The sequence below is a fragment of the Lates calcarifer genome, linkage group LG23 (genome assembly GCF_001640805.2).
Source record: "Lates calcarifer isolate ASB-BC8 linkage group LG23, TLL_Latcal_v3, whole genome shotgun sequence".
Lineage (NCBI taxonomy): Eukaryota > Metazoa > Chordata > Actinopteri > Centropomidae > Lates > Lates calcarifer.
In genome coordinates this window covers 15,111,907-15,128,539 of record NC_066855.1, presented here as the reverse complement: position 1 = coordinate 15,128,539, position 16,633 = coordinate 15,111,907, and the positions used below count along the sequence as shown (strand labels likewise).

Sequence of the window (16,633 nt, the reverse complement as noted above, 5' to 3'; positions counted from 1 at the left end):
TTTTATCCTCTGTAGTCCTCTGAGTCCTCAGAGTCAAACATGCATGAGAGCAGATCACAGAGCTCAGTTCATTCAGTTTTTCTCAGGCAGCAAACCTCCTGGTGCTGCAAAGACAAACTCGGTGACAATAAGTGATTCTAATGATTTAATTACGTAGCACATCAGATGGAGTCACTAAGGTGGATCAGATGCAGGATTTGCATGTAAATGTTATTTCTTAAAATATCTCTTTTAACTTGTTAGGCGGAGTATCCATGCTCTTCTGAATTTCATGTTCACCACAGTTTTGAACTGTTTTCCTCAGGTGTAAATAGCTTAAGATGGACGATAGTAACGCTGCAGTGTTCATGACAGGGACCATACCAAAACCTCTCTATGCATCAATTTACCAAACAGACATGTAGAGAAAAATAGGGTCCTATGGACTATAAAGACACAACATTTGCATCCTGATCCTTTCCCAAGCCATATACTGAATCTAAAATTTATTAATGTTTTGTTTTTTTTACCTCCTGTGACTTAAAAGTTAGGTCTCCCGTGTGTTCTTCCTTAATGCCTTTAATGTTACCACAGCCCATGCCTCTCTGTGTTGATTAGAGTATTTCCCCTGCCATGCTACAGTACAGTATGTCTGTGGTGCAACTGAAAACATAAACAAGATTCAGCTTTTCCTTCCCCTGGACGAGGATGTCCTGTAATGCCCAGGGTAAGGGCGTTGTTATTTTCTCTCTTGCTATGGATTTTATGACTCACTACATCACTGGAGATTTTAATATTAAATTAGTCTTTAAAACTAAATCAGTGCTATCAGGTTGAATAGAATGGGAGTTATTTAATTACCCATGTTTTTGTCAAAAGAAGAGGGTGTTTCATTTGGTTTGCTCTATGCAGGATATGGGTGTGTCCATACAGAATGTGTAAGGTATATACAGAAATCTCCTCAAAGTGTGCACAGCATATGAAATTAATAGCCCTCTCAGCCATAGAATACAGTTGTGTTGATTGAATTCTCCAGTCATTTCTGTGTTTGTGGTGTAGTAGATTGCATCATGTATGTTGTATGGATCCTAATATTTAAAAAGTGAGGGTTTTGGACGTGAAACTGTTGCTGAAAGATAACTGGTGAGGATTTTTAGAATCCTGCTTCACCTGCCTTAGACACAGCCATTTACAGCCAGCTGAGTGAGAGTGTACATGTCTTTGTATAGTTGTTTGAACAAATGCTGGTTTGAAACCATCGATGTGACAGCATTTTGGTTGGTCCTAACAACTTCAGAGAGCTGGTTTTAAGGTTCAGGGTAGAATTAAGTTTATGTTAGGGTCACAGTAAGGGGCTAGTGAATGCATTATGTCAGTGAGTGTCCCCACTGATATAGTGGAACAAGACTATGTGTGTGTGTGTGTGTGTGTGTCAATCAGAACCCACCTCTGCTAATCAGTGTAATTGACCAAAACACTGTCAATTTCCTCAGTTAATTATTGCTCCTGGATTTGTACAAGAGAAGTTCCCCTGCAGCAGCAGCAGTAGCACTCTTAACAGCTGTGACCTTTTCAAGCTGACATTTACAGAAAACTGTTAGTTTTCAAGGTAAAAAAATGAACAAACTGATTTCTGCTCAGTGATAAAGCAGAAGATGGCCATGTGTTAACTATGTGCATTATTTTGTCATGAATCTCAGTATGGACTTAAGGTCTTCAAATCACCCCCCAACCCACCCTTTTTTATCCTATCACATTTAACATAAAAAAAGGATTTGCATTTTTATTGTGCTTAGTCTCTCTGAAAATGAATCCTACATTTTCAGCTTCCAGCAACACTATGTACCATATGTGGTTTGATTATTGTTAGAAGTAAATGTAGGAAACTATAGAATAGAAATAGGATAGAATTTATAGATGTAAAGTACACACCAGATGCACATTTTAGATGTGAACTAAATCCAGCTAAACGCAGACTAAATGTAGCCTTTTAGGCTGCAGTGCAGGAAGTATCAAGCTGTATATATTTGAGGATTTAGCTCCATGTTTATTATTGGTTGTATGTGGATTACGGTACACTGACGTATTTGGACAGAGGGAGTTGTCTTGCTTTCCCTCAGGGGCATGTTGTATCCCCCTCTAGCTTGGTCTGTAATTTAGACAGTGGTGGGGCACACGAGGGAACAAAGTGTCCATTAGCACTGGATGTATAGGATGGGACAGACCCAGCTGTAGGCCTGTAGCATGCATGCTGAACAATAGGCTACTGTGGCTCTCTAAACATAGGACAGGGGGTCTCATTCAGACACTGTTATGGATATAATTCGCTGGACTATTCTGAGTGTCTTTGTATTGTTCTCTCTGTTGAAACAGCATAAGCTTCAAAGCAGGTGGTTCTCTGTCTTACATATTTAAGAGTCAGTTCACTTAAATAATAACAAAAAAAAAAAACATATTATCTCACTTACGTTCAGGGGTATCTGGCCACGCAGCTAGTTTTGGATTTATTTATCCACATTTTGAAATATCCATCTCTGAGATTTCTGCCTTTATCCCAATACGATGGAGATGACTGAGAGTTCATTTGGGTTGTTCACAGTAATGAAAAATGACATTTAGAAAATTTAACAGCTGCATGTCCGTCCAGAAACAGTTTCCCTGTCACACTGGATAATAATAATTATACATTTGAGACTAGTTTAAAAAAATGTACGTATTCATCTGGAAGGAGTCAAAAAAACACGGTGGAAAGTGTTTAGAGACGGTCTAACACATTGTTGGTTTTGATCTTTTTACTGGATTTGTTGACCACAAGAAAAATATAGAATAACATGAACTTTATCCTTTAGTGTAGCAATTTAAGGGGAAAAAATCTTTAAAGACATGCAGTTCTCACTCAGTATTGATTGCTGCTGCTGCTCCTTGATAACTTTTGCAGTCATGCGTGCCACTCTAGCCTTAATGAAACCTGCACCATCTTAAAATAGTCACCTCTCATGAGAGTGCTCAGTTACCTGACAGCCAAGCAATTACCTGTTAGACGCACACCACAGTTACTGTCAAAGTCACAGGTGGAGAAGCTGGCTGTGCTCCAGTCAGGGTAAACTGGGAGGCACTAGCAGCACAGCAAGAAGTCTCACAGATTGGAGGAAGAGAGAGGGAGGGAGTGGCAGAGTGTACTTGAATGGGTCAGCAGGCTAAACATAGCACAACTGGTGGAGACATCAGGGTGTAGGAGAGTGAAAAAACAGAGTCCATGCATGATGGCTCCAACTTCAACTAGAGCTGCTCTTTTGCCATGCATATTTTACAGTCCCACTGCGTCATCAGATCAGCGCTGTACGTCTTTTTCATGTCATCTTTTTGGCTCATGTTGATTTGTCTGCTCAGTATTTGTTTTGGGCTGTGTGTGCACTTAGTTGTGCAATATATGTACATATTCTGCAGAGCTATTGGGCAATGGGAGTGAAATTACTGCTCTTACACTTCAACTTAAGTTTTAAGTTTGTGTGTGCATTGGAGAGACTGGAGAGAAAATACAGTATGTGCATGTTTGTGTGGAGTTGGATCAGGTTGCTGAGAGGCGCAGTGAGCATATTTAGAGGTGTGTTGCAATCTGTATCCCATCAGAGTTTAGGAGCTGGAAATTGAAAAGCACTCTGTGGTAGGCCTGCGCAGCACATGTCCTCATGCCCCAACCTGCAAAAACTCACATTCCATCAAAAAATATTCATTTATGCATGATGTTTTCATCTGCGAACAGGAGTACCTGCACTTGTGCTAAATGGCCACACGTTTGCCGGCTGTGATACAGTCTGAAATCCTGTCAGAATGTCTACTTTTTGCATAAGCAAAGTAAACTATTTGTTTAGATGTTGTTTTATAGCACTGCTTCAAACCATCATGTTAGAGAGGAAGTTTTCTAATTATTGTTGACAATGCAGCCTCCTACAGAAAATCTAACCTGACATGGAAACTTTCACACTGAACTGTGTTTGTGTACATTGTGTTTTTCTGTGGTTATGTTTGTGTTATGTTTCCTCTTTGCTTGCTTCTGAGGGCCTCTTGACACTGGTTCTCTCTAACCCTTCCCACTGCGAGCTCTTAGAGTGGTGAAAAGTCCTTCTGAGGCCCTACCAAGAGTGCTCTTCTCTTAGCTGCAAAGGTGCTAATATTTTCATTAGTGCTACTTTGGGATCGATCAGATCTTAGTAGAGGGTTAGAACTGGAGCTTATTAAGAGAGCCAGTGATTTGTATTAGCATTTCATTATTGCATCATTACTTTGCCGTCACATCTCAAATGTGTGCTTGAAATTAGAGAACTGCACTGCATACACTCAGATGAGGGCAAACAAAGCTTTCCATCGTGTGGTAGGTTGTGGCTCCTCAGATAATGAAGGACTTGTTGTGGGATGCAGGATGTAGGTGCAGAGATGCAGGGAAGGAGTAGTTGTCACAGGAGTGACAGAGACCCTGAATGAAGAGTATCTGTTCATATCCAGTTTGCCTGTGTTTCTGTCGATAACAACATGCTGCCACATGGGAGGACTGAAATGTCACATAGCTGACAATCTGATGGTTGTCGCCTCCAGCAGCTGTATGGAGTGATGGGGAAGCCAGCTGGCACATGGAGACACATTTACCTTTGAGTGGCAGTGAGAACCCCACCTTGTCTATCTGCTGCTGTGACAGCTGTAAACCACAAAGTGAATGAAAAACATTTTCCACATTCAAAGCTTTCTTAACTTGTTACATTGTGAAATGCACAGTGAAAGTGTTGTTTCACAGGTGAGAACACTCATCCAGCTCTTGGAGACAGTAGCCATGTCAGATGTTCCCCGTTCTCCTCCCACACCCCAGCATGACAGGCACACTAAATCCATGGGTTGGGCCACAGATGTGTCAAAGATACTACAGACACAACAATCATGATAAATTAGGTTTTAACTCAGTAGGCTATTTAAGAGATTAATTTAATTTAATGTGTTTTGAAAAGGGCAAAGGAGCCATAACAGAGAACAAAACAGAACCATAACTGAGGCCAAAATAAAATGTGAAGGGCAGTTTGAGTTGGCATTTAGGCTCAATTACAGCAACTCCAGAACTTAACAGGCAGTTAATATTGTTATGTTTCCCAGGGGCTAACAGTGTTTGCTGGTGTGAAATATAAAAACATGCCAACCTATAAAGGAAATCAGAAACCTTTGGGTCATGTAGAGGCAGTGACAGCAAAAAAATTAACTTCACTAGAGCCCTAATCGTTGTATTTATTTGAAATACAGTACAGGGTATGTTGGACGCCATGTCAGAAAAATGAGTGGGGCTTTCTCTGCTGAGTTGGTATTTTTTTATCTCAGGATCTAAAGAAACAATCAAATGTTAAAGGGGGAAAAAAAAATCACTTTGTCCCAGCTACAGTATTTGAGTTTTGAATATGTTGGGTATGAGTATGGTGATGTCCCACTATTCAAAGCACAGGTTTCTCAAACAAATACTGTATTAAGACATATATGTGGGATCTAACAGCACCATCAGTTTCACAATATCACTAGAACGAAAGTGTCTCGATACCACCTTTTTTTTTAAGTATTGCAATAACTGTAGTGTCATTGACCTGTATCATGAGATTTTGATATTGTTACATTGTAATATATAAGACTTGTCTGTACAACATACAACTCCCTCTGTTCTAGCAGCCTCGATTCAGATAAGTTACAACTCTGCAAAGAACCCTTTAATGTGACAAAATGTCTAACATCAGGAAGAGCAGCAGGGATCCTCCTTCCAGATAATAAAGAGCATACTGTAATATTCCATCACAGAGTAAATGTAACCTGTAGGCCTGTGTATTGCATCTTAACAGAGTGGCACTTCATTTTATTGATGGTGCTAATGGAGTCCTGCTCCCTTTGCTTGGAGGTGGTATTAAAGGGCTCTGGTGTGGGTGGAGAGCTGGAGGCTATCAGGAGAGTCTGAGAGTGGAGAGCTGGACTCTCGGGATTCTAAACACATCCAGCACTGACATGGAGCACTCACTAACTCTCTCACATACTCTCTTTTCAGAAACTACTTAACGCTCTCCTTCCTACATCTCTGTGCTTTCATAATTCCCTTCAGAGCAGCCAGTTCCCATCTGTGCTTTACATGCCTTTCACATGTGTCAGTGTGGTTGCAGGTGTGTGTGTCTACTGTATGTATCTTGCTTTGCGTGCACTTGATTCATGTTAGAGTGGTGGTCTGTGTGTTTTCCGCTGCTATTGTGGGTTTTTCCCATTTGTACTCTAATAATTAAAGTTGTTCTGGGGGTTTAATTGTATTCCACACCAAATCTTTTTTCCTGCTGCTTGGCTTTAGTTTGTGAGCACCCTCAAGAGCAGAGTATTGCCAAAAGCAACCATTTATTGTAAGAGAAGCCCCCTTTTCCTTTCACATAGTGTTTATGGCAAAAGCCTTTGGTCTAGAGAGCTCCATTACTCCTCTGTTAGAAATTTAAGTGGCAGCAAATGCCAGTTTTTTTAACCTAAATTGAGTACCAGATGGTTGGCTGGTAATGAGAAAGGGAGGTGTACACAAATACAGAAGAGCTTCTAAAAGTTAGTTTAGTATCCCTTTTCATGAGCTTATATGGCACTGCCTGAATTATACTGATGCTATACATTTTCACTATTTGGTTTATTCTTACATGTTGTGTAGACCCCATTTACACCTGGTGTTAACAGGGGCTCTTTACCTGGATACATTACCTGTAGCCTTGTCAGGCAGTTTGTGATACTGTAGTATAAAGGCTGAATAAAGTGATCTCCAGATTGTTGAGAGTTTTTTTTTTTCCTTTACTTTAAATCAACAAAAAGCACCCTCTGCAGCCACAAGTGGCAGTTCATTCTGTGGCTAAGAAGTTTTCATGTACAGAAAGTCTATCAATCGCTTGACTATGTACGGAGCTACGACTATGTAGTTCCACCCACTGAACTGAAACATGGCACAGCAGTGTATAAAAAACACACTGAACTCCTTCGTGGACAACTGAGATGAACTGGTATTTAATGACTTTTTAACCGATCTACAGTTCAGCATTACTCTTGCTGGGCCTGGTTCCAGCAGTGTAATCTGCTGTCACTTAGCTATAGAGAGATCGTACCTGCTCGCAGTGACAGAGCAACAACAGGTGTTCAGAGAGCCAACTAGGAATGGCAGAGGCTCCATTCTCCCTATTACATGTCAGTGGTAAAATAGTCACATAATGTTGCTTTAAAATGTGGCTACACTGTGTAAACCATTTTACATTTGGCTGAGATCTGATCATCACCTCAGGCTTAACATGGTTTACTTTACCCAGCTTACGTATCCAGATACACAAAGGTGTAGTATATGTACACATACTTTCATTGACTTCGCTTTCATTTTTCTGTCTTTGTCCCTTTTGTTCTCTGTCAGGTGGCTCAATGGCCCGAAAAGGAAGAGGAAGAACAGCACATGTTCGATGAAGAGTGTGTCTGGTGAGTAACTGATGGATGGTGCTTTAATGGAGGGAGATGCTCAAAAGCAGCTCTGTCTCACCTGAAGTGTGAATGAAACTTGAATTCTTAAATCTCTCAAGTTTTTAAAGAATAAGCCGGTTCCAAATGCAGGGAAACATTCACTTTGAAAATTACGTTCCCTGGATTTTTTTTCTGGATGTTTGATATATTTTGGGATTCTTATCTTTTTAGAAAAGGTAGATTGTAACTGTCGGTCTCACCACAGTGAATGTGAGCAGTTGAGCGACTGCACGGGAGCCATTGGTACATTATTCATCGCTGCCTCATGTACATTATGCTTTCGATTTGTCACCTCAAAAGAGAAAAAATAAAACATCTTGGCATCTGTCATCAATAAACGAGAGCCTTCCACTCTGTCTGCTTTCTTGTCGGACGCAGCACGTTGTCTGAGTGACAGCTCCAAATCCCCTGAGCTGAATGTAGCAAGTAAAGAAGGAAAGAGAGAGATATTGACGGAGATAGGGCGGGAGGAATACCAGCATAAAAAAATCTAAGTCTACAGGATGGTTGATTTGGTATTTATGAAATATATCTCCCAAGGCCTGTTCTTTCCACATGTTTTCCCTCCCAGCCGGCTCATTGCCTGTCTTTCTGCATCACTGCTGGAATCTTGTACCATATTCTACCTGCCGTGGTCCATTTGAACTGGGAAAGTCTGACAATATGTCTGCCTGAAGGGTATGGTTGTCTGAGATTGAATCGTATACACTGTAATGATGTCAGCATTTTCCCGTATGAGAGTGGACCTTCAACAAGACCTTTGGATGCTTTATGACTCATTCAGGACACCAAAGGGCACTTCAGTCTAATGTGCATTGATATTTGTCAGTGTTTCTGGTCTGTAGAAAACACAGCTGGATGTGCAGCCATGGTAGAAGAGTTAAGGCAGCACATTCACTGTTCATAATCCAAAGAAGCATACTTTGGAACAATCTATCTTGAAGTAAAAAAATAAATAAATAAATATATATATATATATATATATATATATATATATAGTCACAAATATAAATATGTATTGAAATTACAGTTTACTCAGTGATGAATGACTCAGCTCTAGTGTTAAAATGATTAGTGAATTTGACATTTTTATAACTCCACCAATCAATATTTTGTCTGACAGACCTACAGAGAATTACCATTGTTTTAGCATCCTTTAGCTCATTGTTTTTGTTTTTCTGGCCTGCAACTATATTGTTTGGTTTAGTTTTCAGTAAAAAAATCTGTAATAAACCAACTAGCCAGTGAACATAGTGGAGAATCTAGCAGCTAAAAAGAGTGTGGATATTGCACTTACATTCATCAGGTGGACAAAATACAGCTCTTAACTGAATGCTTATTGCTGCTTATTGTGTTAATGGACAACTGTTTGCTAACATGTTATCTACAGTAAAACTAGTTTATAAGGTGATAATATGTCCATGCTGTATTTTGAGTTCGTTCTGCTTCACCCAAGTGGTTGAAGATTAATGCGGCTTTATCAGTTAATTTAAGTAACTGATAAAATAAGCATGTAAAATATTGTTATTGAACAATGAATCAGTCTGGATTTTTTCAAATGTTATGACAAAAAAAGCAGTTGATGGATGACAACTGGGGCTTGGGGATCTTGTTACTGGCTGACTTTGTTTAATGAATTTAAACAAAATTTAAAAATTTGATAATACAAATAGTCATTACTTGCAGCTTTAATTCATTCTCATCTGTTTGTTGTGTAGATTGAACCCATTTTATTGCAATTATGAACTATTTGAATTTGAAATAAAATTTGAGAGTCCTACAGTCTTTCTGTGCCAGTCAGAGAAGGAACAATAAATACAGCACCAGCGGGAACACTTCTATAACTTCTGTTGTTTCACCTCTGGCTTATGTGCATAGTTTTAGCCTCGTCCCCAATGTCTTCAGTGTTTACAGTCTCAAATGTCGCCTCACCAGTGCTGTTGTCATGTAAGGACCTCGGAGAAACAATCCTGAGACTCCTGGGACTAGAATCATACCATCCCAATCCACACACACCAGTGAAATGAAACAGCAGATGTGATGTTGGGAAACTTGTGAAGACAAAATATTTATCTTGACTCAGCCACACCAGAAAAATCTCCTTCCCCTTCCTGGGTTTTGTTGGTGGAGGTATTGCAGGGCCCCGTCATGGGAGGGGCGGGAAGCCAGAGTCAGAAAGCTGCAGCAGTATTGATTTTGGGCTTGGCTTCTAAACACAGCCACAGCAGACTGGCTCAGGGATCCGGCTGCTGCTACTGCTTGTCCTGCCAACATACTTGAGCTGACATTTTTCCTATATAATCGTTCTCTGATGTCCTTGTTATCTCTCATTTGGCCTGGTTCTCTTCTCCTTTCCTCTCTTAAGGACTGAGTCATTTCGTGTCACTATTTTTATTAGCAAATGCACATTTGTGGTCTTCTCCACACTTAACTTAAGTTTTCACTTAATAATTATGATTTCTAATGGATTTTTCTTGGATCAGTAGAAGGAACATGAGAGCTTTTCAACAATATAAAAAAAAACACTTCTGCTAAAATGTCACTTGTCCCCCTTTAGCACTCACTCCCATCTCGCCTTCTCCTCTTGTTTTTTCTCCCTTTTACCATCCGCTGCTTGCCCTTCCCCTCCTCCTCTAAAATCTGTAACAAAGCCAAAAGGCAGAGCCCAACTGACACTGCCAGTCACAGCTCTCACCACGCCTTCTTATACAAACACAATCATGTATGTCATGTCATCACACGTGTACTGTACAACATGTCCATAGTACAGAGATTGGCCAGCGTGTGTGTCTCTTCGTGTATGCTGAGACTTGAGACACCCACACTTGTGTATTTATTTGTGACTTGCAGTGTACCATCCTGCCCCTCCCACTCTCTCAGCTATATATCATATGAAATGTCTTGAAATCAGCTATTTCCTGTGCCTCTGTGCGCAATCCCTCAGTCTCACTGGTCTTGTAGGAAATATGGAAAAAGAACAAACTGTCCTATTCCCCGGCTAAAACAGAGAAAAGAGTGCAGAGAGAGCAATACAAATACTTTAAATGAAGAATGAATTTATCAATGCCATAGCATTGCAAAAAATTCAGTTAAAATTTAAACTTGGTTTAAGTCCAATTATAGTAACACTAAGGACCCAATCTGTAACCTAACTAAAGAGGATGAATTAAACATGAAAAATTAGCATTTTGTGTGTTTCTCATCCAGTCATAATTCAAAATAAAGGCCTGAAATGAGCCAAAGTTTGCAAACATTGCTTGTGTAATAAACCTTTCACAGCACATTAATGGCTTAAATTTAGTTGCCCAGTCTATTAAAAGACATTTCAGTCAATGAAACACTAATGAATAAGTCTGGATGTCCCAAAGTGCAGCTTTCTGCATTCGTTAGCCACACCAAAGACAAATTTCCATTTCCTGGTGATAGCCCTTTGTTTACATTTCAGTCACACATTGTTCTTTTCAAAGACAATATAGAGAGTAAGACAGTTGCAGTGGTTTACAGTGGTCCTGTTTGGCACCAGAGCCATTGTGTAGGTGTAGTAGAAATTACTACATATGCCTGGAATACTACTGAATTATCTGTTGCTTTATAAGATGAAGAAGTTTGGGGGTGCCCTATGGAATTTTATTGTAAACAGACTTAAGTTATGTTTACATTTAGTTGCTCCAAAGCACTTCTACAGGTCAAAAACTGCATCAGAAAAGTACTGATTGTGTAGCCCTGCAGATCAGATGTTGAGAGACAACCGTAAAATACTGGCTCCAACTGCTTTTGTCAAGAATATGTTAAAATGTTTCCCCAACCAAAACACCAAAACAGGACAGGAACACCACTCTACCCCTAATGTCATCTTTCTTTCTAGCTTGTGCGCTTTGACTTTTTCTCACATATTGTATCTTCAGTGGAAGGTTCTCCTCGGCCAAAAATAAACGTAATCGTATAGGACATCTGAGACTGACTAGAGAGTGTTTTTAATTGTCACCTGGCTGGAAAACAGAGGTAGAAGGCTACTGGGAAGTTTAGAATCAGCAGAAATGGTTCTGTCTCCAAGCTTGGTGTGATGGTAATGAATAGAATTTAAAGTTAAAGTGCATTAAAGTGATATGATACCAACATTGTGTAGCAGTGTAATTAGCCCAGAACATCTTCAGTGACTCTGTCTAACTTTATTTTTGCCCGTTTCTCTCTGTTTTAGGGTACATCCCCAGTTACCTCGAAAAGGATGAGCCATGTGTGGTGTGTGGCGACAAGGCCACGGGTTACCACTACCGCTGCATTACATGCGAGGGCTGCAAGGTATGCCCACACACAGAAACACACCGGGTTTTATAACCCACATGATATTTGCTAGATAACCTGATATGATGCCTCTGAGGTCAACTGCTTCCACATACACACTCTGAAACAGTCCTGTACTTCAAAGTGAATACATACATTCACACAAGCACGTACAAAGGTCAAAGGCACACTGTGTACAGCCACAAAAAGATGATATATCAAATATATCCATAAAACTATCGGTCTGTCACATCAGCTCTCAGCCATGTATCATTTGTCTTCCTTGCTGTCAGTTCTGTGTATGATCAGTCTGTTTCTGTTCCTTCTGTTTGTTCATCAGTGAGATGATATCTAAGGCACCAGTGAGGGGACTGTGACTAAATTTAGTCAGCAGTAGTGTGTTTGATGCATGATTGATTGGGCAGCCCCTAAAGAATTGGCATATTCATTTTGATCTATGTGCAGTCGAACATGCAGGTTTCTTCAGTAAAATATAACCTTTAATTCCATAATACAGTTGCAATATTGAGGCTTATTTTCTGGATACAAATTTATTTCCAGCTACGATTTGTTCATCTCACCCACACAATGTTGCCTTCCAGCAATAATAAGACTTGGATGTTAACATTTACACAAATTGCTTCAGATTTGGAAGCAAGTCAGGCACATAACAAATTAGATTAAATTCTAGATTAAAGATCTTTCTTCTAAATTGCTTTATCACACAGAAAATGAGCAGTAATGGTAATTAAAATGTCTCCCTGCCTGTCTGCCATTCAAACTGTAATAAGCAGCAATATGATGTGTTAGACTCATATTTTTATTCCTTCTACTCACTCGCTTCTCTTTGTCTCCTTCCCTGATCCTTTTATTTCTGCCTGCCTCCATCTTGCTAATCTCGATTCATAATCACCCTCTCGCTTACTCATCTTGCCCTTTTACCCTCCATAAACCTTCTATATTCTTCTCTTTTTGTCTTCAAATGTCCCTGACTGTCTCCCTCTGCCTGAAACATCCATTCATCCATCTCTCTGATTGTCTGCCCTCAGGGTTTCTTCCGTAGGACCATTCAAAAGAACCTCCACCCCACCTACTCCTGTAAGTACGATGGCTGCTGCATCATCGACAAGATCACCCGCAATCAGTGTCAGCTCTGCCGCTTCAAGAAGTGTATTGCAGTGGGCATGGCCATGGACTGTGAGTGTTGCCACTTACACACTTATATACACAGGAAAAATGAGCTCACACTCAAAACGAGAGATGAAGAAAAATGTAGCACAAAGAGAATATACATTAAATGCACCTTTGCACATAGCTGTGATTTGAAGACTTGCTGACTGCTGCTCTGTGTTTTTGAGGAGATGTTAGTGATGTATTTAAAGTGACCAATTACACTGTTCATATTGTATTTGGAAACTTGTGCTCTTGGAAAATTGTCAGGAAGAAGTAGTGATGTAGTAGTAATGCAGGGGAGAGAACAGATGTTGGGACTGCATATAGAGAGATTGAATAGAAACTTTATTTAGAAGCTGAAACTTTAGACGATATGCAAACCTTAGGCAACATGCAAACTAATTGCATACCTCTTTTTTGCTTTTTTTTTTCCTTGGCACTCTCTGTCTGTGGCTCTTTCTTTCCCTCCATCTCTGCCTTCCTCCATCTCCTCCCAGTGGTGCTGGATGACTCAAAGCGGGTGGCCAAACGGCGGCTCATTGAGGAGAACAGGGAGCGACGCAAGAAGGAGGAAATGGTGAAAACCCTCCAGACCCGTCCAGAGCCCACCGGGGCCGAGTGGGAGCTGATCCGCCTGGTGACGGAGGCCCATCGTCACACCAATGCTCAGGGCGCACAGTGGAAACAGAAGCGCAAATTCCTGGTAAGAAGACATCAGAAAATGAGACAACATGATGTGTAGCCACATACACTCTGAATCTCTCCAAGGGTTGACAGTGAAATACAGCAAAGATTTTGGAGGATGTCAACCATAACACTGTATTGATTTTACTTTTTACAGTCAACATTATCCAAGCAAAGATGACCATGATGGCCCTATATCACTGTTCAAGCAAATATATTCAAGATTTTAAGGGCTAATTCAAGTTCATTACAACTTGAGTCATATTTTTCTAGCTTTGGCTATCATTATGCGCTCACCAAAGTAATGTGCCAAGATCTGGAAACACAGCATCATCACTACTCCAGAAGTCTGGCAGGGCTAGAAACAAGCAGTCAGATGTTGAGACGAGTTGTAAATAGGCCAACAGCTTAGCCAGATTACTGTATATAAAACACTTTATTTAGAGCTGAAACTGAGGTTGAGCACATCCGAAGTGTCAGTTATAATCTGTCATTGTACGAGAAAATTGTGTGCACACTATGGCACGGATGTTCACTCTGGAAAGTAGTAGTAATAGGACAGTAGTATGGAGAATAATTTTACTGATCGGCTTTGTTTTCTCTTCCAAATAACTTTGGCTAACCTAGTTGTATGTTTAAAACTTGTCAGATTGTTTGACTGCTTGTGCTTCTTGCTTTATTTGACTTATTTTTAGCAATGTCGAGTATTCCCTGATAATGGCAATTCATTTGGTGAGTGCAATGTTTAATATCTAAGAGAAACAATGGCCAAAACTACAGAAATAAACTGAATTATCCTTTACTTTGTCAATAAATAACATAATAGAAAAAGCAATAAAACATTAATAAATCATTGAAGAACACAAGAAAAAAACACAAGATTGGATGATAAAATATGTTCATGTGATGAAGTATTTTATAAGAACAGCGGTAAAAATATGTCCAGATGTTGAAAAAATAAGTGAAGGAAAGATTGACTCCTCAGTAATATTAGCTCTTTTTAAGGAGGCAAGTTTAGTGAGAAAGCACTCAACAAAAAGCTACCACAGGAGTAATTTCACACTGTCTACTGCTGCTTTAATCTTTACATTTTTTGCTTTTAACCACATCAGAACCTGACAACAGGACAATATGGATTATGTTCTCACACAAACATGTATGGTAAAATCAGAAATGACAGGGTTTTACTTTATCTGGGTGAGCTGAGTATCTCTCCTCACATGACTGACTGTCACAGTAGCTCTTTATAACTTTATCGCTCTGTATTTCCTGCTGTCTGTTTCTGTCTGTCTCTCCTTCTGTCTTTATTCCTCAGTTCTCTGTAGCATTTGGGGGGTTTATTCATCCTAATCCTTCTGGGCTCTTAACCAGACCTAATTCCCTCCATAGTTTTCATTCACACCTCGAGTCTCTTCTTTTTCTTTAATCTCTTTCCCGTCTTCACGTCTTTGTTTCCTCTCTCCCTGTCCCTCAGTGCCTACCCTTACTTTCCCCTCTATTTCGCCCGTCTGCTTTCTGTGAGCTCCCTGCTTATCTCAGCCAAGGCAAATCCTCAGTCATGAGCGCTCATCTGCAAGTTGGCAGGGATGTTGGCAGGCAGAATTTCTCTCTCTTAAACTGTCTCCCTGCTGCATTAGTGCTCCAATTTATCCTGGACAGCTCCGTCAGGGTGTCCCTGCCTAGTATCAGCCTTCCCCTGTCACACACAAACACAGACAGACACTGACCTTGTGCTTGGGCACTGAGGTGCTAACAGACTTTTAAGTGAAACAATTTCACAGCATCATTGGACCAGAGCCCATGGCCAAGGGGCTTTTCTTAAAACATTCTACACCAAGAACCTGTGAGGTGTATAAGGGTGTGGGATGAGAGAAGAGAGGAGCGTTCATCTGGAGAGGGCTTGAAAGCATTTGTGGTGTGGTGGCAAGTATTGTGGAGGGAGTTGCTAGGCAACAAGGAGGACGTAGTCAGGTGTGATGGGAAGCAGGCCACATGGGGATTACGTAGATGAGGAGGTGTAAAGCTTCAAGCACCAGGAGAAGACCTGTAAGAATTTCCTAAAAGAGAAAGAAAACATTTGAAACTCAGATTTTATTTTGTGTTTTAGTGAAATGAATTTGTTTCGTTGACTCCCTGCTTCTTCATGATTCAGGACTTCTGTTGAGGATAAAGCCTAAAGTGAGTTGGTTTAGGTTAGTTGTAGAAAACTTATCTGTAGGGCAAGGCTTGTAAAATACCCCTGCAGTGAAATACTGTATATTTCAGCCTTGAGCTTGGTTCATCTAAAAGGCATAAACAGTTCTCTTCACACAGGCTTCACCCTCTAATGGGGCTCTAGAGGCTGTAGCCAGTGAACCTTGAACATCTAAATTTGCATGCTAAGCCAACCAGGATGAGCCAATTCAGCTCCTACAGGGGCTGCTCTTATAGAACGGCAGCAGTGGCACTGCTCTTCATACACTCTACTCACATATAATATTATCTGCTCATGGATGATTTTGTCCAATGATGCACTGATTGAGCTCTGCATCAGGTCAAAAGTCAACTGTGGTCTTTTAGAAGAAACACTGTTGGTATGTCTGTATCAGGCTTGTTCAGGGATATGGATATAGTACTGATAAAATGTGTAGGATGAGATGGTGTTCAAGACACAAACATCTCCACCTGTGCTTTCATTCGAATGCATCCATGCTGTCATCTATTACATTCAGAAGATGCACCAAATCTTTAATTGTTAGGAACCCTTTAATTCCAGAAAGGCCTGCATTCTTTGAGGTATGAATCAGAGGCGTCACCAGACCCCTTTTACTGGGCTACGTGCCCCAGTATAAATGCCAGGATTAATTCTCAACAACAATGAATATTTATCATTGCATTAATTCAGATAATTACGGCATACTGACGGGAAAAGAATAGATGTAATTCTACTAAATGTGTAGCAAGAGTGTGTTGACTCCAAATAGAAGCTATAGCTCAA

At 40.3% G+C, this 16,633-nt stretch overlaps 1 protein-coding gene across 4 annotated transcripts in view; it reads left to right on the top strand.

Moving 5' to 3' along the window:
* The window catches only part of thrab (thyroid hormone receptor alpha b), a 203,875-nt gene that overhangs the window by 165,376 nt on the left and 21,866 nt on the right, over window positions 1-16,633 (top strand). For all 4 annotated transcript variants that reach the window (XM_051066199.1, XM_051066200.1, XM_051066197.1 and 1 more), the window contains 4 exons: window positions 7,415-7,476; window positions 11,717-11,817; window positions 12,849-12,996; window positions 13,470-13,675. In XM_051066199.1, coding sequence (XP_050922156.1) covers window positions 7,415-7,476; window positions 11,717-11,817; window positions 12,849-12,996; window positions 13,470-13,675 — 517 coding nt within the window. The remainder of the gene's footprint in view (window positions 1-7,414; window positions 7,477-11,716; window positions 11,818-12,848; window positions 12,997-13,469; window positions 13,676-16,633) is intronic.